Raw genomic sequence first — 24,672 nt, forward strand, 5'->3', positions numbered from 1 at the left:
TTTTTTTTTATCTTAATGCATTCTATACAGTAAGATAAAAAGCCTTCTATGTGCAGCAGCCCCCCTAATACTTACCTGATCCCCATCTGTAGGGCCGGGACAAGGGTTGGGCATGAGGGGCGGCTGCCCAGGGCGCGATGTTTTTTTGCAGGGATTTGGTTGCCCTGATCCTAACCGTAAGGGAAGGAAGGGGTGCAGTTTGGCATCTTTGCCCTGGGCGCCGGATGGCCTTGTCCCGGCACTGCCCATCTGGATCCCGCAATGTTGCAGGAGTGTCTCCGGTGCCTCTCCCTCCTCATTGGCTGAGACGGCAGCACACAAGGGAAGACTTGGCCAGGGGACAGGGGGGCAATTTCCCCCTGGACCACTCTGATGCCCCGTAAAAAGGCTGCACTGCTTCTGCCACAGACATGCCTAAAGGATTCCTGGTTAACAGAAGTAAAAAGTCTTTGCTGCTGACCTACTGAATGCAGGTTGAGCGCAGACCCACCCCAACATGGATGGTGTAAACTGTGTCCGAGCACAGAAATTCTCAGCACTTTGAATGACAATTGGGCAGTCATGCAACACTGTAACCCAAATTAAATTTTTATCATTTTTTCACACAAATGGAGCTTTTCTTTTGGTGGTATTTAATCACCACTGGGTTTTTTATTTTTTGCTAAATAAAGACCAAATATTTTGGAAAAAAAAAAACGTTTTCATAGTTTGTTATAAAATTTAGCATTCAGGTAATTTTTCTCCTTCACTAATGAGGCTGCTCTGGTGGGCACTGATGAGGCTGCTCTGGTGGGCACTGATGAGGCTGCTCTGGTGGGCACTGATGAGGCTGCTCTGGTGGGCACTGATGAGGCTGCTCTGGTGGGCACTGATGAGGCTGCTCTGGTGGGCACTGGTGAGGCTGCTCTGGTGGGCACTGGTGAGGCTGCTCTGGTGGGCACTGATGAGGCTGCTCTGGTGGGCACTGATGAGGCTGCTCTGGTGGGCACTGGTGAGGCTGCTCTGGTGGGCACTGGTGAGGCTGCTCTGGTGGGCACTGGTCACCAGTCTTTGATCAGCAGTGTTCTCTGTATGACGGCCTCCCAGAACTAGCCGTCCATGCTGTATCCGTCATTTGGCTATAGTGTGGTTGGCAGGAGGTTAAAGAAAGGGATTGGCTCTGAGGAAGGGTGGCTTGTCTCCCGAAACGCGTCAGCTTTCCAACTACAGCGATCTGGATATCAACTATGCTGGAGTTGTGATGTGATTTGCTTGGATCTTCTCATGTTTTTGTATGTTTTTTGCTTTTTATCAAATAAAAATGGTGTTGGAGGTAATGCACTAGGCTTTTGCGTGAGGTGGAGTGAGCGCTAAGGCTTGATTGTGTTTGTGGAATACTACTTTAAACACTTGAAGACCAGGCCTTTTCTGGCACTTTTTGTTTACATGTAAAAATCTGGATTTTTTGCTAGAAAATTAGTTAGAACCCCCAAACATTATAGATTTTTAAAGCAGAGGCCCTAGAGAATAAAATGGTGGGTTTTGCAATTTTTTTTATATCGCATGGTATTTGCACAGCAATTTTTTTGGGAAAAAAATACTTTTTTTTATTTAATGCAAAAAAAAAAAAAAAATACATAACCCAATTTTTGATCTATAAAAGATAATATTATTGCAAAGTAAATGAATACCAAGCATGTCCCGCTTTAAAATTGCTCATGCCTGTGCAGCAGCGACAGACAATGTAAATTTTACTATCCATGGGTAACCCTTTAAAAGCCTTTACAGGTGATCATTTTAGGTATACATGATCTGACGTTCGCGGTGATACCTCACGTGTGGGACGATGGCTGTTTGTGTACGTGCGGGACCTATGCTTGCGTTTGCCTTTGGGCGCGAGCACAGGGGAGACGGCAGTGCTTTTAAAATTTTGAATCCCTCTCCACCCTATTCAAAAGTAAAAAACTATTTTGTCAAGAGTGTCTCATTTGACCCAGCAAAAATGTATGTATTACTTTAGTATTAGAATTAATTAATAAGTTATTGCTAAATAAACGGGCCCATAACCTTGCTGTGCTCTATACTCCCTGTTTACTCCTTGGCAGTGGATAACTTGGCAAACACATTGTGCTGTTCATAAAAGAGATGCAGGGCTCTTATGGGCCGATTGTTTTCTAAAACAGGAACTTGGAAGTGCACAGATAAAGCCATTGGGCGTTACCACAGAAAAGCAAATCGTCATTCAAACGTATCTTTATCAGTGACGTGGCTGTAATGGTGGCTGAGATAGCACACAAGGAAAGCTGAAAACTGGCAGACAATTTTATTTTTTTTTTGTGTTTTTTATTTATTTTGTTCTTTTTTTATTTTGGTTTGTGTTTTTTATTTATTTTTTGTTTTTATTTTGTTCTTTTTTTTTTTTTTGGTTTGTGGTTTTTATTTATTTTTATTTTTTTCTTTTTTTTATTTTGGTTTGTGTTTTTATTTATTTTTATTTTGTTCTTTTTTTTATTTTGGTTTGTGTTTTTATTTTTATTTTGTTCTTCTTTTTTTTATTTTGGTTTGTGTTTGTTTTTTATTTATTTTTTGTTTTTATTTTGTTCTTTTTTTTTTTTTTGGTTTGTGGTTTTTATTTATTTTTTTCTTTTTTTTCTTTTGGTTTGTGTTTTTATTTATTTTTATTTTGTTCTTTTTTTTATTTTGGTTTGTGTTTTTATTTTTATTTTGTTCTTCTTTTTTTTATTTTGGTTTGTGTTTGTTTTTTATTTATTTTTTGTTTTTATTTTGTTGTTTTTTTTTTTTTGGTTTGTGGTTTTTATTTATTTTTATTTATTTTTTTTTTTTTTATTTTGGTTTGTGTTTTTATTTATTTTTATTTTGTTCTTTTTTTTTTATTTTGGTTTGTGTTTTTTTTATTTTGTTCTTTTTTTTATTTTGGTTTGTGTTTTTATTTATTTTTATTTTGTTCTATTTTTTTTATTTGGTTTGTGTTTTTATTTATTTTTTTGTTCTTTTTTTTATTTTGGTTTGTGTTTTTATTTATTTTGTTCTTTTTATTTTGTTTTTGTTCGGGTTTGTTTTTGTCTTTTTTGTTCGGTTTTGCTTTTGTTTTTTAAGTCTAACTACTATCCCTGTTGAGGGACACTGGTGCCTAATATAGATCTGTGGGGAGGCAGAGTATTCTTTGAGAGATGTTCTCCGGCTCAGTGAGATGTCGGAGTATACCCCAAAATAATTATTTCCTGTCAGGCTAGTGGTTAAACAGATGTAGAAAAGTAACAAAAGACCAGGCAATACATTTCCAAAAAAGAAGGGAGATTTAATAACAGCAGCAGCTGGGAACAAATTCATTATTTGTTCAAAGAAGGAAAGGCATGCAGGTCTAATTTATACTTCAGCAATCAAGATATTGTTTATTAACTGTTACATATGTACAGGTGTATACAGTGATATTGTCACTATTCAGGTCTTATTTTTTATCGTTTTTTTTTTTTTATACATTTTTATTGAAAGGTATGCCAAAAAATACAACAATTGTGACATAACACAGGAAGATAACACGCAATACAGAAATATCAGTACGAGATCTGAAGGAACGTCCGCACTGGGCAGTTAGCAACGACCCCCGGGGACCCCCCTCTTGCAGACATAAAATATGAGATGGGGTACAAAATATCAGGCACTTATAGCGACAGTCCTAGTTATGTAGAGGCATACCCTGTTTTACGTACACTCACTATAAGTACACTCGCCAGTAAGGACACAGCTTGACATTGGCATCTATAGGAAATCTTGGTCAGCTTGGTAAGGCACTGCTCCCTGTCTAACATTGGCGTTTATAGGAAATCTTGGTCAACTTGACATTGCACTGCTCCCAAACCATAAGTGACAGGGACACCAAACTTAGGGAGCACTAAGAGGGGACCCAGGACTACAACATATCCTATTTTGTGGCCGGCCAGCTTGCCTTAGCAATCTAATATGTTATAGTCCTGGGTCCCTTAATGTGCTCCCCATGTTTAGTGTCTTTGTCAGTTATGGTTTGAGAGCAGTGCCATGCCAAGCTGACCAAGATTTCCCATAGAGTTAGTGTACATACATTGAGAAGTGAAAAAAGGTATTGCTTCACTTAAAGTACATTGGCGTTTTACATACATGATCTGGTACTTAAAAGTGGGGTATGCCTGTATTATGCAAGGGTGGAAAGAAGATGTAGACCCATAGGTCCCCATACAGAGCCACGACTTCCACCGGCATTTGTCTCCTGGCCGGCATACGGAGATTATGAATTCCCGTGCATCCGGGGCAACATAGTATATGCAAAACGTTTCCACCAAGAGAGGATGCACACCATAAGTGTTTTTATTGAAGAAAGGAAAAAGAAGTATTTTGTGGTTTTAATACATGTTCAATTAAAGATATTATTTATATAGTTCTGTCTTGTGTAGTGCCATTAAAGTCCACTGTAGCAGGACGATGTCTTGCAAAGTTTTCTAGTATACAATTTATTGGGATGTGACACTGGTAAAGGTTCCCCCCCCTCTTTTTTCCCCATCTAATTTTATAAAGTTTCTTACAATGCAAGCATATTGGGTACAACATGATTGGTTGCTAACATATGCGTCATTGTAACTAACCATAAATCTGACACCTGACAAACTTATTAATTCCCACAATTCCTATCTGTTTGTTAAAATAATTTTATAAACTGCTTTTGTCTATAGCTTTACCCATTCAAAATACTTGTATAGAGACAGTATGGCACCCAGTTATAGGCGGTCCCCGGGTTACAAACAAGATACGGTCTGTAGGTTTTTTCTTAAGTCGAATTTGTTTGTAAGTCGGAACAGGTACATTTTTTAAGTGCAGCTTCAGCCCAAAAATTGTTTTTTATGTTTTTTGGATAGCTTAGGGAAGGGTGCCATTTGTTTTGCTGTCTGTGCTTCTGTTCAGAAGATTTCACCTCACTTTCTGTCCCTATGACAATTGGATTTTGACAATTTTGGGTTGTGGTGGAAACAAGGATTGGTAATAAAGCTTCAGTGGAGACACCTTTTTCCAATGAGAACGCTTACAGGAGTGAATTTCCCTTCCTAGGGGGAGATTTCTCCTCACTTCCTGTTGTCTCTCTCCGTCTGTAAGTAGGAGTCGTTTGTAAGTCAGATGTTTGTAACCCGGGGACCCCTTGTATGTTAAATCAAACCCTTCTTGTTGTAGAAATTCACAAACTCAACTCACCAACACAGTCCTTGGAGGACATTGACCTACTGCCTTAAAATCTTTAACAATTCCATCAGCCATTGTTTGACTGACATAAAGACAGGCTATTTCCTTTATAGCCTTTACAGCGGGATTTGTTCCAGGCTAGTATGGACATTTAGCCTTGCTGGAGTTTATCATCATCGGGACCTTTATATGGGGCTCTCTGTTCAATTATGGACTCTCTTATTCCGTTTGAATTCAATAGGAATTTTTCTCCCGAAAGATGTCTTTTCCTTTCAAGGTTATACTAATTTTTCCTCTGACCTATCAATTTGGGGATTCGTGGCTATCTTTATTGTTTTTAATCTAGTACTAATTAATGTTTTCCATCGCATATACTACTTCTTCCTTTGCAGTCATGATTAAAGGATTTGATATCTTTGTGTAACTTTATTGTGAAATAAAATTTGCTGGACCCTGAAGAAGCATCCTCAGCGAAACGCGTAGATCCAGCAATGTATTTACTCATGTAATGCCCTTCTGGGACAACTGTACTCTAATGATCATTATGTACATGTGTGTAATTTTAACATGATGTGACTTTTTTTTATATATATTTAATACATTTTGACATTTTTTACACAATGACTCTTTAGAAAATTTTGAGAGGAACATTTTAAATCCCCTTCTTCGAGATATGCCTTTTTTCCCTTCCTTGCTGTCCATCTCCCCTTTCCCACATGTCCTTGGCATATCTGGATCCACCGTTCCTACTGTAGTAATGTCACTGGTCCCCCCAAAAGTGTCAAAAATGTCAGTTAGGGGACTGATCTGTCCGCCGCAATGTCGCAGTCCAGCTAAAAATCGCAAATCGCCGCCATTACTAGTAAAAAAAAAAAAAAAAAAAAACAATAAAAATGACCTAAATCTTTCCCGTAGTTAGTAGACGCGATAACCTTGTAATAGAAATCGGTTTGAGAGGTCCTCTTTATTGTGAGATCTGGGGTCAAAAAGACCTCAGACCTCACAACTACACTAAAAAAGGAAAAAAAAAAAAAGTGTTGAAAAAAAAATCGTCCCTTTTAACCGTTTGACGTCGCATCAGTCCTCCAAGACCATAGTCGAGTGAGGGCCATCTTTCCCTCACTCGACTTCCTGTCTCAGAGGATCCGGGACTGGATCGTTTTACCTGCTGCCGGCGGGTCCGGTGAGCGAGGAAAGCGGCGGGGGGGGGGGGCGTTTAAGAAAATACAGGGGTTATGGTAGCTATCTGCAGCCATAACCCCCGGTATTTAGCTTTAAACGAGCGACGTAAATAGTCGGTAAGTGGATGAACTAATAACCTTTGCTTAATATTGAACTAATAATAATATTGATAATTGCACTACTACTATGATGATAATAAATATCTTAATAATTAATGATGATAATCATTATATGAATAACATATGCAAATTAATATGAATAATATGAAAAGTATGGCTTAATATGAAATTCTAAAACAGAACCTTAGGAGAACACACAACTCTCATGGCTGGTATACGCGGACTGAAAATCATCTGGTTTAGCAGGAACCAGCCAAATGTCACCACTGTCTGTCTAATGACCGGCTTTTGTTGAACAGTCATGCTGGAAAATACGCATTCGATCAGCTCTTAGAGCCAATGGCTGCAGAACTGATCTGTGACAGGGTTGGGGCGGGGGGGTATCCGCTGTCTGAATAAAGTAGCACGGTGGGGGAGGTCCCGGCATCCACATGGCTTGTTTTTTTTTTTGGGGGGGGGGGGGTTTATTAAGCTGGGTATACCCAGCTCGTTAAATAAAATAATTGATTTTCGCATCAACAAAAGCGATGTTGCTATAGGGATCTCTCCTGCTGTGTTTTTGTATTCTGACAGTGGTGACTTAATCCCCTAATTCCCCCCCCCAAATCAAAATACAGTAATCCAGAGCTTGACAAATTTGCTTGGAATCTAGGAGCCAGTTTTTTTTTTCCACGCATGCTGAACAGCCGGCTTTTGTCGGACTGGCTGCCATACACGCGGGCCGAATGGCGGCCGTTTGTAATGAACCGGCTGATGTTACCCGGCATTCGGCCCATGTGTACTTGGATTGATGGTGTGATGGGCAGTGGCTCACTAGGAAAGGACAGTGCAGCAAGGTGGGGGTGATAGGAGATCCAGTAACTCATGCCACCTTAGGCCCCTTTTACACGGGCACCTCCGCTAAGCAGAATCTGCTTGCTCAGCAGGGATTTCTCTGCTAATTTCCGCTGAGCAGGCAGATGACAGGTCTTATTTGCTCCTCTTTGCAGAGCAAACATGGACATACAGTGGGTACGGAAAGTATTCAGACCCCCTTAAATTTTTCACTCTTTGTTATATTGCAGCCATTTGCTAAAATCATTTAAGTTCATTCTTCTTCCTCATGAATGTACACATAGCACCCCATACTGACAGAAAAACACAGAATTGTTGACATTGTTGCAGATTTATTAAAGAAGAAAAACTGAAATATCACATGGTCCTAAGTATTCAGACCCTTTGCTCAGTATTTAGTAGAAGCCCCCTTTTGATCTAATACAGCCAGGAGTCTTTTTGGGAAAGATGCAACAAGTCTTTCACACCTGGATTTGGGGATCCTCTGCCATTCCTCCTTGCAGATCCTCTCCAGTTCTGTCAGGTTGGATGGTAAACGTTGGTGGACAGCCATTTTTAGGTCTCTCCAGAGATGCTCAATTGGGTTTAAGTCAGGGCTCTGGCTGGGCCATTCAAGAACAGTCACGGAGTTGTTGTGAAGCCACTCCTTCGTTATTTTAGCTGTGTGCTTAGGGTCATTGTCTTGTTGGAAGGTAAACCTTCGGCCCAGTCTGAGGTCCAGAGCACTCTGGAGAAGGTTTTTGTCCAGGATATCCCTGTACTTGGCCGCATTCATCTTTCCCTCGATTGCAACCAGTCGTCCTGTCCCTGCAGCTGAAAAACACCCCCACAGCATGATGCTGCCACCACCATGCTTCACTGTTGGGACTGTATTGGACAGGTGATGAGCAGTGCCTGGTTTTCTCCACACATACCACTTAGAATTAAGGCCAAAAAGTTCTATTTTGGTCTCATCAGACCAGAGAATCTTATTTCTCACCATCTTGGAGTCCTTCAGGTGTTTTTTAGCAAACTCCATGCGGGCTTTCATGTGTCTTACACTGAGGAGAGGCTTCCGTCGGGCCATTCTGCCATAAAGCCCCGACTGGTGGAGGGCTGCAGTGATGGTTGACTTTCTACAACTTTCTCCCATCTCCTGACTGCATCTCTGGAGCTCAGCCACAGTGATCTTTGGGTTCTTCTTTACCTCTCTCACCAAGGCTCTTCTCCCCCGATAGCTCAGTTTGGCCGGACGGCCAGCTCTAGGAAGGGTTCTGGTCTTCCCAAACGTCTTCCATTTGAGGATTATGGAGGCCCCTGTGCTCTTAGGAACCTTAAGTGCAGCAGAAATCTTTTTGTAACCTTGGCCAGATCTGTGCCTTGCCACAATTCTGTCTCTGAGCTCTTCAGGCAGTTCCTTTGACCTCATGATTCTCATTTGCTCTGACATGCATTGTGATCTGGAAGGTCTTATATAGACAGGTGTGTGGCTTTCCTAATCAAGTCCAATCAGTATAATCAAACACAGCTGGACTCCAATGAAGGTGTAGAACCATCTCAAGGATGATCAGAAGAAATGGAAAGCACCTGAGTTAAATATATGAGTGTCACAGCAAAGGGTCTGAATACTTAGGACCATGTGATATTTCAGTTTTTCTTTTTTAATAAATCTGCAACAATGTCAACAATTCTGTGTTTTTCTGTCAGTATGGGGTGCTATGTGTACATTCATGAGGAAGAAGTATGAACCTAAATGATTTTAGCAAATGGCTGCAATATAACAAAGAGTGAAAAATTTAAGGGGGGTCTGAATACTTTCCGTACCCACTGTAGAATGTCTTTAAATGGAGATTGGAGGAACCTCAAGGCAAACAGAAAACCCTTTTAATGTATTTGTGATCTTTTAAAGGACAGGAAGCTGATGGCTACGGCGCAGCAGATGCTTCAGGACACCCGGATAAAAACCGAATTGCTTCGCATGCAGATCGTGAAACTGACCCAATCACCAGGGTCCATGACTGACCTCAGCGACTCATCGGAGACCCTTTCACCCCTGGAGCTACGCGTGGAGGAGCTGAGGCGACGCTTGCGCGTGGAAGCAGCTGTGGCTGAAGGTGCTAAGAACGTGGTCAAGTTGCTAGGTGGCCGCAAAGTGCAGGACCGCAAGGCTCTAGCTGAGGTGAGCTTGTGCAGTGCTTAGGGCTCACCTATGTATTTGTAGAGAAACCCCAATCAAAAGTAACAAACTTTTGTTGCTTGCCCTGTACTTATTGAGAAGATCCTAAACTTGTATTAATGTTGGTATATCTTGTTTCATCTGTGGGGAAAATCCATTTGCTGCCATTGCAGATGAAAGGAGGCAGCAAAGTGACAGGCTGTAGTTCTATACTGTTTTAGTGTCCCTTTAAATTTCAGTAACTTTACAAGTGGAGGGACCCTTCCCGGCTGGCAGAACACAATCTAAACCGCAATGCCAAAAATCCCACAGGCTGGTTGTACTCAAGTCAATCAATCAGCCTGCCCACACATGGATCGAAATTTGTCCAGTCCCTGTTGAACTGGCTAAATTTTGATCCATGTATGGCCAGCTTTAGAGATAACACCTGGAAAAAATATATCTGATTCTAGTGTAGTGCCCTCCTAGGTAGGTGCTAGGTAATAGCATTTTTTGGCTATATCTTCTTATCAGGGGAGCCTGATTGTTAGGTCTGCCTGTTGCACGTGTCCGGGGTGTGATTCATCTGGACTGAGGGAGTGTCCCCACTGTATCCAATAGGAGAGCCTTTTGGACAGTGGAGGAAACCCAGCTAGTGACCCACAGGCATTTTGTGGCTGTCCCAGTGGGTTGGCACAAAAGTGGTGCATTCTGGGATGGGTCATAAAAGCCGGGGCATATGTGACAGGGCGTCTTTGGGCGGGAAGCCAGGTCCTAGGAGGAGGGTGACGGCTGTCTCTCCTTCTGCCTGCAAGGAAGGGCGGCCTGGTGAGTGTGGTGCTGAGACAGGAGGTCCAGGATACTGACAGTTGAGCTGAAGGCAGAGCAACCTGAGGAAAAACAGTGTCCGTGAGTACCAGGGAGCTTGCCAGGTGTCTGCCCAGGAAGGGGACCACTCCGGTGAGTCAGTGGACAGGGGCTAGCACACACAGCAAGTGAGAAAGGGGTGCCAAGTTGAGTCCCTGAAGAGTAACTTTAAAAGGAGCATATTCAGATATCTTCACTTCTGTGGCAAGGTGAAGCAGCGGCCTTGCCGCATACACTACAGCTAGTTGTCCTCAACATTGTGCTTAGTTCAAGTTGGAGTATCCCACTCATCCCTTCTCCCATCCAAGTTCTAAGATAAAACATAAAAAAACAAATCCCCTGGACTGTTCATTGTCTGAGCCAAGTCTTAAAGTGATAAGTTTTACAGACCGTTGGTATGGGTAGCCCAGGGGAATCCACACTCAGCAGCTCCCTAGGGGGGCAGTGCTACACTAGCTTAAATTTTAATTAGTAAACCGCTATTTAAATGTATTGATGATTGTCCTTTTTCCCAGGCTCAGTCCAGGTTGCATGAATCTTGCCAGAAGATTGACCTTCTACGGTTATCAATGGAGAGCTGCCTTTCTGAGCTGCCCCTAGGACATCCAAAGCAAGAGCTAATCAAGCAAGATCTACAGTGTTTTCCATCGTCAGGAGGAGTATGTGGGAAAGACCAGAGCTTTGGTCAGCCCCTAACATCCCTTATCAAGGCCACTGCACTCACAGGTATCTCAGATGTAGATGGAGAGGTACGAAGTAGACCAGTTTAAAACCTACATTTATTTTTTAACCTGTCTGGAATGCTGTCTCCTACAGGGACCTTGGAGATACACATTTTGGGCTGTCAAGGCTTACTAGAAAATGTCCCAGGACGCCCTCGTGCTGCCGCCACAAATCATGGTAGCCCTGACACAAAGCACTTCATACGCTACAAAACTGGAGGAAGCGGTTACGGACGAGGAGGCTCGGGGCGCTATCAGCGGGCAGAAGAGCCCTGTGGTACGTTGTTGTTCTGAAATTTTCTGTATCTCTTTTTATTTATTTTTTTTGCTTGGCTGTGCAAATAAAGTGTACCTGTGCTTTGGTAATGCAGGGCAAATCGGCAGGTTTGGAGGAAGGGGCAGCCTTTGGTTTTGGTTGTTGCCAGCTGCAGCATTATGTCAGGTGTGAAGCGTCTGTATAGCCAAAATAGAATATTAAAATAAATGTGCTATTGTTTTCTTGGAGTCTATTTAGGAACATAGCAGTTCATGTACGATTGGGTTATGCGGTCACTTATGGCACTTTCCCACTGCAAGTACCGGCTCGGCTCTACTCGGCCCTGCTTGGCCCGGTTTGCTTTTCCACTGCTGGTACCGCATGGTACGGTGTTGGAACGGTTCGGTACGGTATGGTTTGCTTTTCCACTAAAGTAGTACTAAAGTTAAGTGGGTGGGATAACAACGATTCTCTGACCAATCAGTGGCTAGTAGTGACTGCATGCAAAGGATTGTGGGATATGGTACGAGGTGGTACTGTTTTTGAGAGCCGTACCGTTCGGTTCCATGCAGTGGAAAAGCGCCGCCGTACCGTACCAAACCGTTCCTACACCGTACCATGCGGTACCAGCAGTGGAAAAGCACAAAAGCGAGCCGAACCGTTCGGTTCCATGCAGTGGAAAAGCGCCATTACAGAAACATAGGACACTGGCAAATGGAAAAATTGTAAGCCAACCCACTTACCAAAAGCATTCACAGCAGAAAAGGACGTAGCCTCCAATGGACTCCAAGAAAAGGATTTAACAGTAAGCATAAAAATTATATTTTACGTCTTGTCCATTGAGGCACACAGGGATTCAGATATAGTCTATATGTCCAAAAATGCTCCCAATGAGGGTTGAGAAAAAGTGCAACAACTATAACAGGCCCCACTAAGAGGACAGTGAGCCTAGGAGATGCCTGCATGATCAACACCCAAACATGAATTGGATGAGGTGGAACCCCCTATCCGATTTGGGTAACCTGCCAACACGACCAAAGGGAGAGAATGGAGAATCAACCTAATGATCCAGGATAGGATAGAGGAGGACACCACGAGAGGAGAATGGCTTCACATGCAAGAGAACTCTGAACCTGAACCAGCAAGAAGCTAATCAACCAGGACCCACCAAAACCGATACAACAAAAAAGTTTATGATTCGGGAAGAAAGACCCTCCACCAGATGTGCAACAGAAAATGCTGGGGATAACCCTCAGAAGGAACCTGAAACAGAAAATTAAGTCTAGGCGATGATCTCTGCCCACAACATTGGTTGAACTGGACGGAGTTAAGGAGAGTCCATTTCCAGGGCCCCAGTGACAGAATAGGGTACTTGGCCTCACTTGGGGGAGCTGAAGGAGACTCCAATGATGTGGACCCTACAACCAGAAGGTCTCTGGATTCCAGACTGCAGGTGTCTATTCTCTCAGAGGATACTGAGTGGATGCCCGTGGACCCAATACGAGTTGCGCCTGCGTAGTAGTGATGCAACTAGGTCAAAGGCAAGGCCTCAGGTAATAACAAACTCAAGCAAGGGAGGGCACTGAAACAATCTTAGTTATGTGGTTGGCACCTGCAAGGATTTGGGTGAGACAAAGTCTAGACAGAACATGAAGGTCCCTGATAACCAGGGAAGGGATTTGGCCTCACCCAACCAGGCCAAGGAAGATTCCAATGATGTGACCCCATAACGACTATAAGGGTACCAGGTTTCATATTGCAGGTGCCAGTTTCCTCAGAGGATACGAAGTAGACCCCCCAGAACCACTAGAAGAGTATAGGCTAGGTTAACTGTCAGTAGCAGGACTGCTCCTTCTGTGTATGTGTACTACAAACGTGTTGCATCCATGTAGAGAAAATGCATGGACAGGGACTTGCAAACCTAAAAGAGCTAATGTTAATGGAAGGTGGGCATCTGGAAGTGACCAGTTCACTGGAAGCAGATAGTGGGAATGGACCAGAGTCCCATTGGGTGCTTTGCAATAGCTTAAAAAAACAGCAGCTTTTGATGTTTTTTTTTTTTTTTTTTCTGTTTCTTGAAGGAAATAAAGGTAATTTGCCAATTGGCATAGGGAAAGCATCCTGCTGCTTCTCCTGGTTGCAGCTCCATGCACAAAAGCGCTGAATGAAAAACGCTCATTATAGCATTTTTGTAGCAGCTTTTAAGAACAGTTAGGAGCATTCAGCGTTTTTTTTTTTTTTTCTCCTGGCAAATCGCTCCCGAAAAAAAAAAAAAATTTTTTTTTCATCTGCTCCTAGAAGCTGAAGCTTCAAAAATGCTTCTAGACTAAAATAGTGTTCATGGACACATAAGATAACACTTTTTTTTTTTTTTTTAACACCTTTTTGCCGCTTATGTGTAAGGAGCCTTACTGTTATGTCTCCAGGACCAGAAGTGAAAGGGAAATAACGCCAACAGTACACAGACAACAAAATGCCTTAATGGCATTCCTAGAATGGAAGGCATTCTCTACAAAGGGGATCATGAAAAATATTTGAAGAATGGCACTATTGGCATGAATTCTTCTGAATACAAAAACTTACTGGATACAGCGTAAATTTTCTGCCCTTAGTCGGGATTGGCTTTGGTTCGCATACACTACCCGTTTATTAATTTGCATATAAATATTTTTTAAAAATTGCCTTTACATGCACTTTACGTGACTCGATAGCATCACCAGAGCAAAAAAAAAAAAATTAAGGCCTACCTCCAATTAACACGTGTGTTTTTTTTTTTTTTTTTTACAAATGTGGATAAAAAAAATATATAAAAAGGTATGGGGGAAAAAATAAATAAAAGGGGGGATTTATATAGTGAAATACCATCATTCTGATTGTCTTTAACTGTATGTAAAGTTGCTGAGTGAATAAAGATTTTGTCTTTTTCCCTTAGGAGAAGTGATGTGCTTCCTGAAGGTTGATAACAAGCCGGTTGGACACACCGGTTGGGGTTCTGTACACAATCAGTGCTGGGATCAGAGATTTAGCATTGAGCTGGAGAGGGTGAGGTTTTTATGTACACTCGTCTTCCATGCTATGCTCCTTGTGTTGTGTATTGCGTTGAGTTCCTGCGCTTACACCGGCCATTTTTACCTTTTTTACAGTCGCGAGAAATGGAGATTTCCATTCACTGGAGAGATTGGCGGGAGTTGTGTGCCATTCGCTTTGTTCGCTTGGAGGAATTCCTGGACAATGAACGCCATGGGGTGTGTCTGCCGATGGAACCCCAAGGAATGCTGTTTGCTGAGGTGAGACTGGACGGCACATGTGGTGCCCTATTGGTTGCAGAGAGCAGTCCGTTACACTTAATTGATGCTCTCCTGGTGGTTACTATTTTTATCTTCATCCCAGTGGTGGGTCATACTAAATGTGAGGTTGGTGGTGGGTCATACTAAATGTAAGGTTGGTGGTGGGCCATACTAAATGTAAGGTTGGTGGTGGGTCATACTAAATGTAAGGTTGGTGGTGGGTCATACTAAATGTAAGGTTGGTGGTGGGCCATACTAAATGTAAGGTTGGTGGTGGGTCATACTAAATGTAAGGTTGGTGGTGGGTCATACTAAATGTAAGGTTGGTGGTGGGCCATACTAAATGTAAGGTTGGATTGCTCAACAGAATGTGTTGTCTGCGGTTTTTAAAAGAAACCTGGAGGCTATTTCCAACCTTCTTTTCTCTAGCGCTCATCGACAGACGTAGTCCTCGGTGATACACCACCTTCGGGTTATGTTACCTCCGCAGGAGCAGGACTAGACAGGAAATTAAAAAGCTCTGGCCACACCCTAGGGGCAGTCCCAGAGGGTATATCCTCTCTCTCTCTGCCTCAGCAAATCAGTTTTTTTCTGTCTAGTTAGGAGTAAGGACCTAGATACCTTGCTGGGATCTTAGGTCCTGGCAAGAATTTTTTTCTAAAAGGATTTTTAGACAGCTTTTTTTTTTTTTCTCCAGTGTTCCTGTGAGATCTTCAAGCAAGAAAGCTGAACTGGGCGACGGGCTGGATGTTGAGATCCGGTGGTCACCCCAGTTCAGCCTACGAGCGCGTGCAGGCCATAGCTCCACGCTGAGTCGGCCGCGACAAAGTCCCATTAAAAGGACTGAACCCGCGAGTTAAACGTCTCGCTGAAACGCCAAAGACCATGAGTCACGGCGTCCGTATCGGTCGACAGCCCTCCCGCCCCGGTGGAGAGGGGTACTGTCAGGAGTTGGTGCCCGCCTGGTTCCGGTATGGTGAGTAGTATGTTCCCCCTTTTTCCCTGACGGGGTTTGTGGTGAACGCGGGCCCCTCTCTGTATGGTAAGAAAGAGTCCTTTCTATCCTATAACATGTCACAAATCCTCCTACTTTGAGTGTGATTTTATGTGTGCAAAAAGCCAGGAGGCTTGGTTTGGGAGCTAACAATCTATTGTATACATGTTTTAAAGATGTAATCTGTGGCATTCTGGGAATCTTATGGGTTAAGTATAAGCTACCTACCAGTCAGAAGCCACGGACATGTAGACTGCCTTCCAAATCAGATCTCCAGCTATTAGCAGGCCTCCCGAACGGCCATGCGGTCCGCCAGGGCCGGTACCGCCAACCACGCCATATCCCCATGCAGAGAGAGTGTTGTGTGCCCTGCAGCACACCGCTAGTCAGCACAGGCCGCCGCCATTTTTTTTGCTGGATCGCACGAGCCGCCATTTTGGCGTAGCCTCGTGTCTCCAGCATGGGGGCGGCCATGTTTGAGGTGATCCTACACCTCGTGGAGCTTGGGGGAGGCGCCGGAAGGCGTGCAGAGGGGCGGAGCCGCCTCCCTTCTTCCTGGGCAGCCAGCCAAAAGACTTCCTGTTTGTCAGGACAGCGCTGTAAGCTGTTGCAGTTTAACTCTGAGCATCAAGTGGTGAGCCTGGGGGTCTATCTCTCTCTCTCTCGATCGATAGGGATCCCTAGCAGGTAACACTAAGGGGCTTTTTGTGGCGCTGGGGGTCAGAAAAAAAAAAAAAAAAAAAAGTTTTTTTCTTTTGATTTATATTATCCAGGAAGTAACTGGAGTTATCATGGACCCTGCCACACATATTCCCCCACCTGTTTCCCTCGAGGGGGCCTCGGGACCCGCCGGTGCACAGAGTATAGAATCATTTACAGCAATTTTGGAGTCTATGGTGGCTCAGGTGGAGGCGGCCTGTCAGGGACGGGGGTCAAGGAAGCGACCCCCGCCTACCCCTATACTATCTGACACCTCTGACTCAGATTCAGAGATGGTCACGGCAGTTGCAGGTTCCTCTGCAAGGGCTGTTATCCCAGGTAAAGCCCCCTCAGACAGTGAGGAGGACGCTTCTTCTCCTGCTATAATTCAGGAAGAAGCATTGGTGGACGCACTAGTTGTGGCAGTGCAAGAAACCTTAAAACTTGAGGCTTTACCGGCAGAGGCAACTGAAACAGAGAGGCCTTTCGGTACTAATAAGCCCATCAAGATGGCGAAGGCTTTTCCGGTACCTAAATGTTTTGGTAATCAGATTAAAGAAGAATGGGAGCATTCTAAACGTACCTTTACTATTTCCAAGCGTATTGCTAGACGCTATCCGTTTGAGGAATCCATCATTAAGAAATGGACGGTACCACCAGTCGTGGATCCGCCTATTTCCAGGCTGAATAAAGCCACGGTTATTCCAGTGGAGGACACTTCGTCCTTTAAGGATCCGGTGGATCGAAAGATAGAAGCAGAGTCCCGCACTATCTTTTCTCTGATAGGGTCAGCTTTTAGACCAGTAATTGTTATTGGTCTAGTTTCCCAGACACTTACGGAATGGGCGGAAATGGTACGCCAAGATCTTAGGGGAAAAGATATTCCCCAGGAGACATCTGATTTGATGGAACAGATTATACAAGGGCTACAGTTTATCTGTGACGCAGCCTTGGACACAACTCCCTTATTAGGGCATGCATCTAAGTTAGCAGTAATCCTCAGACGTGTGCTGTGGTTAAAATGCTGGTCAGCTGACCTAGGTTCCAAGAAGACCTTGACCAATCTCCCTTTTCAGGGGAATCGTCTATTTGGGGCCAACCTAGATGAAATCATTAAGGATGCCACTGGGGGCAAGAGCACTTTCTTGCCACAGGCTGCAAAAGCTAAGGGACCTCGCAACAAGCGAGGACCTTTCTTTACCGCCCATAAAGGGCGCCCGGCTGGTACTAGCGGGAAAGGCAAGACTCCTCCAGGAGGATTCAAGAAGGGCTGGTCGGACAAGCAGAGGACCAACCCAGCCAAACCCGAAGCAAAGGAGTACACAGCCTGAAGGTGCGCCCCCACCCGGTTTCAGGGTGGGGGGACGTTTTCACCGGTATTCAGGACATCAGATCGAGCATCAACCACTACTACTGGTGCGATTCTTCCCTTCCAACATTTAAGTACCACAGGAAGCGGTAGTTACCGTTCCCTGAATAGATCTTTTCCTTTACCCTTTCCTAAGATTAGTCCCGATACCTCACAGGAATCGGATCTGGTTGACCAGATAGGCCAAGTAGCCTCTAGTCGGGTGACTTCGGTCCCTGAGGTTCAACCAGAAAAGATCACCCTTCCTGATAACTATCAGGTATCTGATAAATGTGTGGGAACAGAAAACGACCAGACTTTCTCGGATGGTCGGGGCCAGATACCTCTAGGGACGCCTGGTTCAGATCCAATCAGCGCCAGTGGTCCTAGAAATTCTAGGCTGGCCTCCTCAAGCCGGCCTGGCCGACTTGGACATGCTAGTCGCAGACGTTCCGTGGGAACTTCGTCTCAGGGAGTGTCTGTGGTCTCTAGGACCAAGTTACCTTCGTGCTTTACAGTCGCTGGTTTTAATGGCCTGGCCATTGAGACCCAAGTACTGAAGGACAGAGGTTTGTCTACTTCTGTCATTCCTACCCTTATTAAAGCAAGGAAAGCGACTTCCAGCAAAGTCTATTATCACACATGGAAGACTTATATTGCGTGGTGCGAATCTTTAGGATTTCCTCCACGTACCTATTCGGTGTCTCGAATATTGGCCTTTTTGCAACAAGGGGTTGAGCAGAAGCTAGCCTTGAGCACCATCAAGGGTCAAGTTTCAGCATTAGCAATCTTCTTTCAGAAGCCGTTAGCTACCAAATCCTTGGTGCGGAATTTCATCCAGGGGGTGCGGCACCTGGCTCCTCCAGTCCGCGCGCCCTTACCGCCCTGGGATCTTAATTTGGTTTTGTCGGTTCTACAGAAACCTCCTTTTGAAAACATCAGGGAGATTCCCTTGCTTACTTTATCCCAGAAGGTGGCCTTCTTGGTGGCTATTACTTCTGCTCGCAGGGTGTCAGAACTGGCTGCATTATCATGCCAGTCACCATACCTAGTGATTCATAGGGATAAGGTAGTACTTCATCCTAAGCCATCTTTTCTTCCTAAGGTGGTTTCAGATTTTCATCTGAATGAAGATATTGTACTACCTTCCTTGTGTCCTCAGCCCAAGCATCATCGGGAACATGCGTTGCATTCCTTAGATGTGGTTCGGGCAATCAGGGTATACCTGAAAGCTACGGAATCATCCCGTAAGACGGATTCACTTTTTGTGATCACGGATGGCCCCAGAAAGGGTTTGCCTGCATCTGCCGCAACCATTGCCAAATGGATTAGACAGACGGTGGTACAGGCTTATTCTATTAAGGGTCAGAGTCCTCCGTTCCCTGTTAGGGCGCACTCCAATCGAGCGCTCAGTACTTCCTGGGCCTTTCGCCATCAGGCGTCAGTGGTCCAGGTATGTAAGGCGGCCACCTGGTCGTCGGTACATACCTTTACAAAATTCTATAAAATTGATGTGACGGCATCGGCGGATGCCTCATTTGGCCGCAAGGTTTTGCAGGCCGCAATTTGAGGAGACCGGTGGTCTACCTCGAGGGTTTTTTTCTGTTTGAAAATTTTTTTGTTGAGTCTCATCATTAAGGATGAGCATTGTAAACTTCTAGTTGGCACCGGTTGGGCCTTCTAGATTGGGATTTGATTTCCATTTTCCCACCCCTCAGTTGTGATACTGCTCTGGGACGTCCCGAAGGTGGTGTATCACCGAGGACTACGTCTGTCGATGAGCGCTAGAGAAAAATGGATTTTTGTAAAATCTTACCGTAAAATCCTTTTCTCTTAGCTCATCGACAGACGTAGTCCCCGCCCCTCTGTTTTGGAGTTGGGTTGGGTTAAATTCTCTAAGCACTGCTTTTTCACATAACTGATTTGCTGAGGCAGAGAGAGAGAGGATATACCCTCTGGGACTGCCCCTAGGGTGTGGCCAGAGCTTTTTAATTTCCTGTCTAGTCCTGCTCCTGCGGAGGTAACATAACCCGAAGGTGGTGTATCACCGAGGACTACGTCTGTCGATGAGCTAAGAGAAAAGGATTTTACGGTAAGATTTTACAAAAATCCATTTTTTCCTGGCTGCTTTGCTGATCTAATGACTTAGTGTTACTAAACCCACAACAGTGAAATCAGTCTGTATATGCAGTACGGATCGACCGAATATCGGCAAAGTCGATCTATCGGGGGCCGATATGCACTTTCCCCGATATATTGGAATTGGCCCCGGAGGTTACTGATATTGCCGATATTTCGGGAAAGTGCTGTACCGGAGTGATCCCTGCAACTAGAGGCATCACCCCGGTACCGGCGTCCATAGCCGACAGTCGGCTGTCTTGTACTGACAACCGATACGGCTGAGAAGCCGCTTGGCTGTCATTACAGGGAGCGGGAGGGGACGTCCCCTCCTGCCACCTTCCGCGGCTCACATGGGTCTCCTGTTCCACCAGGAGACCCGGGCAACCAGCCTGCACGGCCACCGAAGGCCCGATCAAAGCCACTTGGCCTTTTGAATGCTTTTAAGTGCAGAGGAGGGTTTTGGGGTCTTTTAGACCCCCAGATCCCTCCACAACAGTACCTGTCAAGTGCTAAAAATAAAAAAATAAACATTTTTTTCAATGTACGAAAATATTAGCCAATATTGGCCGATACCATTATTCAATGGCCAAAATATCGGTACCGGCAATGAAAAACCGATATTGGTCGATCGCTAATATACAGTAAAACACGCTTGTTATACTTACTCTGGAACAAGGGGTTAATTCTTTGCATTGTGTATAAAGGCTGTTTGATCCTGTCTTCCTGATGCTCCTCTGCTTCCACTGTCTCCAAAAAATACCCTGATTTTTGCAGAGCCTGGGGACGGGCTGCACATGCTTAGTTTGTGTATTGCTAGAAATTTTTTTTTCTTGGGACAGTGCATGTGATAAGCACAGGGCCAATCAGCACTGTCCAGGCAGAGGGTCAGGGGAGAATGAAAACTTCTCCTAGAAGCTTTACTAGGCACTGATTGAAGTCACAAGACTGCTATATACTGCTGATGAGAAAAGGTATTTAGCAGTTTATATTTACCAAAAATAATTGCATTTCCATGTACTGTGTACTGTGGGAGACCAGATATATTGAATGCAGGCTCCTGGGTTTAGTAACACTTTAGGTGCTGATCTTTCATAAGCATGCAGCAAGTCGTATCTCCTGGTGCTTGTTTCAAGCCAGTAACTCAGGCAGTATTGCAATGTGACAGCCAGGTTTGCTGTAGGAGAGGTCAGCCATGGCAGCTACCATACTTGTTCCAGCATAGGTTTAATAAAATAAAATAAAAATGTTTGCATCTTAATGATTTATTTTTTCTTTTAGATTATGTTTTGTAATCCTGTGATTGAGAGGAGGGGCAAGGTACAGAGACAGAAGCGTATATTTCCCAAACAGAAAGGTAAGTGTGCTATGCCTTTTCTGCTGCTTTTTATCCCCCTTGGGCTTGTTAAATGATCAGAGACATGTGATCCTATATAGTAGGATCGCATAGTCTCTGTGATCATCTCAGGGAGAAGAACGGACGGCTGTGTTTTCATCAGCCGTCCATCCTTCTCTGTCTGCAGGGAGAGATCGCCGAGGTCAGGCGGCAATCGGAGCCGCCTGACACTCGCGCCAGCTTCCCCGCTGATGAGCGGGGGCGGGAGCGCCCTGGCGGTGGTGCGCGCTCGCCCCCTAGCTCCTCCCAGGCGAGTGCTGTACATGTACGGGACTTTGCCTGGGAGAGCCAGCCTGCTGCAGTACATCTGCAGCGCCTGGACGTAAAGTGGTTAATGCATTCTCTGCATTATTGTAAAAAAAAATGTCCCCCTGTGTTGCCCCCTTCACACTCCTGTATATTTACTTGAGCCCGATCTCCATCCAGCGCTGTGCCTGTCTGCAGCAGCTCTCTACCCTCCCTTTGCTCACAGAAACAGCAGCCAGAGCCATTGGCTCCTTCTGCTGTCAATCAAATCCTGTAAGGGGGGGGGGCAGGGGAGAGAAGAGGTTTGGGGCCCCCCTGTGCAATACCATTGCACAGAGCAGGTAAGTATAACATGTTTATTATTTTAATTTAAAAAAAGTTAAGCTTTGCAAACACTTTAAGTTACAAATATTAAAAGTTTCACAGGAATTGGATATTTCCAGCAATGTTGATCTTAGTTGCCCTTCAAAGCTAAAACAGTAATTTATCCTCCTCCCTGCTTTTCCAGGAAAGGATTTCCTTCGCGCCACCCAGATGAACATCAACTTTGCTACATGGGGCCGCCTAATGATGAGCATTCTGCCGCCGTGCGGCACCATATCGACACTAAGCCCGCCCCTTCCTGTCTCTACCCCTACAGAGATGAACGCAAATTCTGCAAACTACAGGTGGGTTCCCAATGCCATCACAGGCGTATGTTTTTATTCTTGATCTAAATTGGAGAAATACCCTGCCTCTCCCCTCCAATGTTGTGTTTTTTCTTTTTTCTTTCCGGGATCTGTTGCCACTTTTTGGCTTTGTTCCCTACAGGTGCATCTCAAAAAACTAGAACCCCATCAATAAGTTAATTTATTTCAGTAATTCAATTCAAAAAGTGAAACTTATATTTTATATACATAATCTTCTATTGTCCAATTTTGGTGAACCTGTGCGAATTGTAGCCTCGGTTTCCTGTTCTTAGCTGACAGGAGTGGCACTCTGTGTGGTCTTCTGCTGCCTATCTGCTTCAAGGTTCGATGTGTTTTGCATTCAGAGATGGTATTCTGCATACCTTGGTTATAATGAGTGGTTATTTTGAGTTTCTGTTGCCTTTCTATCATCTGGGAGCAGTCTGCCCATTCTCCTCTGACATCAACCAGGCATTTTCCTCCACACAACTGCCGCTCACTGGATATTTTCTCCTTTTTCGACCATTCTCTGTAAACCCGAGAGATGGTTGTGTGTGAAAATCCCAGTAGATCAGCAGTTTTTTAAATACTCAGACCAGCCTGTCTGGTACAACCATGGCAGGTTCAATGTCACCTAGAGGGGAGATTATGATCTGAGGTTTGTGCAGTGGCTGACCTCCATCTCTGAGAATCTGAGGAGAGAAAGTAGGGCATAGGTCGTGGGACTTTGAGTGAGATCAGTCACTGTATTCAACATTAAAAGAATATACAATTATCAAATATACATTTATAGCTATTTCGTGGTACACATAAAGATGTACAATACAGATATAAATAATAAATATAAATTAAAGGAGAACAAGACATAAAATCACTAAATTCAGATATATACATATCAGGGTAATAACCATAATCATAAATATTGTATATCATAAAAGGTTTTGCCAGTCTCCAAATAATGATAAATCTACAATACGTGAGCTCGACGCGTTTCGTGGCTCATAGACCACTCATCAGGAGCTATTTAGAATCCATACCTGTAAATATACATCAATATCAGAATGCAGAATAATCATATAGAAAACAGGAAATGAAATTGCTCCAAATAAATCTAGATATGAAAAATTGTCCGTTATTTACAAGAAATACGAAATGACCCAAAGTCAATGGGAGGAGCTGGAACTAGCCCAAAAGTAACTCTCCGAAGTCACCTAAATCCCCTTTTTTCCCCATTCTGATGCTTGGTTTGAACCTTAGCAAGTTGTTTTTACCATGTCTAGATGCCTAAATGCATGGACAGTGGCGGAGCCAGAGGGTTAGCTGGGGTGTCAATTGACACCCCAGAAAAAGTCCCTGCCACCCCTGTTGCCACCCCGATCCAGGCTGGCAGCGGAGGAATCACAGGCAGTGGTGGGATGGGATCAGCCGGTTCGCAGAACCGGCTGATCCCTCTAAGCTGGCGGCCAGGGTCAGGGAGCAACAGAACAGTGCGTCCCGAAGCCGAGCCCGCCCATTCTGTGACAATAGCGAATGAAAATTCGCTATTGTCACATGGATCCTCCTCCGGCCAATCAGGGAGCGGGTCCTCCCGCTTCCTGATTGGCCGAATGGCAAATGCCGTGCCATTGGTCGAGGAGGCGCCGGCGGGAGGACTGAGAAGATGCAGGGAGCCGCGGACCGATGATAAGCTGCTGTGATGACCGTCCGTCCGTGAGGTAAGTAAGCCGGTCTCATGGGGGGGGGGGGGGACGACGCTGGCACTCTGCAATGATTGCGGGCAAATGCTGTCTCACTCTGCAATAATCATTGGGGGCATTGCTGTCTCACTGCAATAATCATTGGGGGCATTTCTGTGGCACTCTGCAATAATCATTGGGGGCATTGCTGTGGCACTCTGCAATAATCATTGGGGGCATTGCTGTGGCACTCTGCAATAATCATTGGGGGCATTGCTGTCTCACTGCAATAATCATTGGGGGCATTTCTGTGGCACTCTGCAATAATCATTGGGGGCATTGCTGTCTCACTCTGCAATAATCATTGGGGGCATTGCTGTCTCACTGCAATAATCATTGGGGGCATTTCTGTGGCACTCTGCAATAATCATTGGGGGCATTGCTGTGGCACTCTGCAATAATCATTGGGGGCATTGCTGTCTCACTGCAATAATCATTGGGGGCATTTCTGTGGCACTCTGCAATAATCATTGGGGGCATTGCTGTCTCACTGCAATAATCATTGGGGGCATTGCTGTGGCACTCTGCAATAATCATTGGGGGCATTGCTGTGGCACTCTGCAATAATCATTGGGGGCATTGCTGTCTCACTGCAATAATCATTGGGGGCATTTCTGTGGCACTCTGCAATAATCATTGGGGGCATTGCTGTCTCACTGCAATAATCATTGGGGGCATTTCTGTGGCACTCTGCAATAATCATTGGGGGCATTACTGTCTCACTCTGCAATAATCATTGGGGGCATTGCTGTGGCACTCTGCAATAATCATTGGGGGCATTGCTGTGGCACTCTGCAATAATCATTGGGGGCATTTCTGTGGCACTCTGCAATAATCATTGGGGGCATTGCTGTCTCACTG

The 24,672-nt window shown here is 44.6% G+C and overlaps 1 protein-coding gene across 2 annotated transcripts in view; it reads left to right on the forward strand.

Moving 5' to 3' along the window:
- Positions 1-24,672, forward strand: part of PKN3 (protein kinase N3) — a 129,933-nt gene that overhangs the window by 67,498 nt on the left and 37,763 nt on the right. For both annotated transcript variants that reach the window (XM_082263794.1, XM_082263795.1), the window contains exons 4-10: positions 9,229-9,498; positions 10,857-11,067; positions 11,158-11,340; positions 14,252-14,361; positions 14,463-14,606; positions 21,047-21,122; positions 21,916-22,075. In XM_082263794.1, coding sequence (XP_082119920.1) covers positions 9,229-9,498; positions 10,857-11,067; positions 11,158-11,340; positions 14,252-14,361; positions 14,463-14,606; positions 21,047-21,122; positions 21,916-22,075 — 1,154 coding nt within the window. The remainder of the gene's footprint in view (positions 1-9,228; positions 9,499-10,856; positions 11,068-11,157; positions 11,341-14,251; positions 14,362-14,462; positions 14,607-21,046; positions 21,123-21,915; positions 22,076-24,672) is intronic.

The sequence above is a fragment of the Pelophylax lessonae genome (assembly GCF_965119305.1).
Source record: "Pelophylax lessonae genome assembly, chromosome: 7".
NCBI classification, from domain to species: Eukaryota; Metazoa; Chordata; class Amphibia; order Anura; family Ranidae; genus Pelophylax; species Pelophylax lessonae.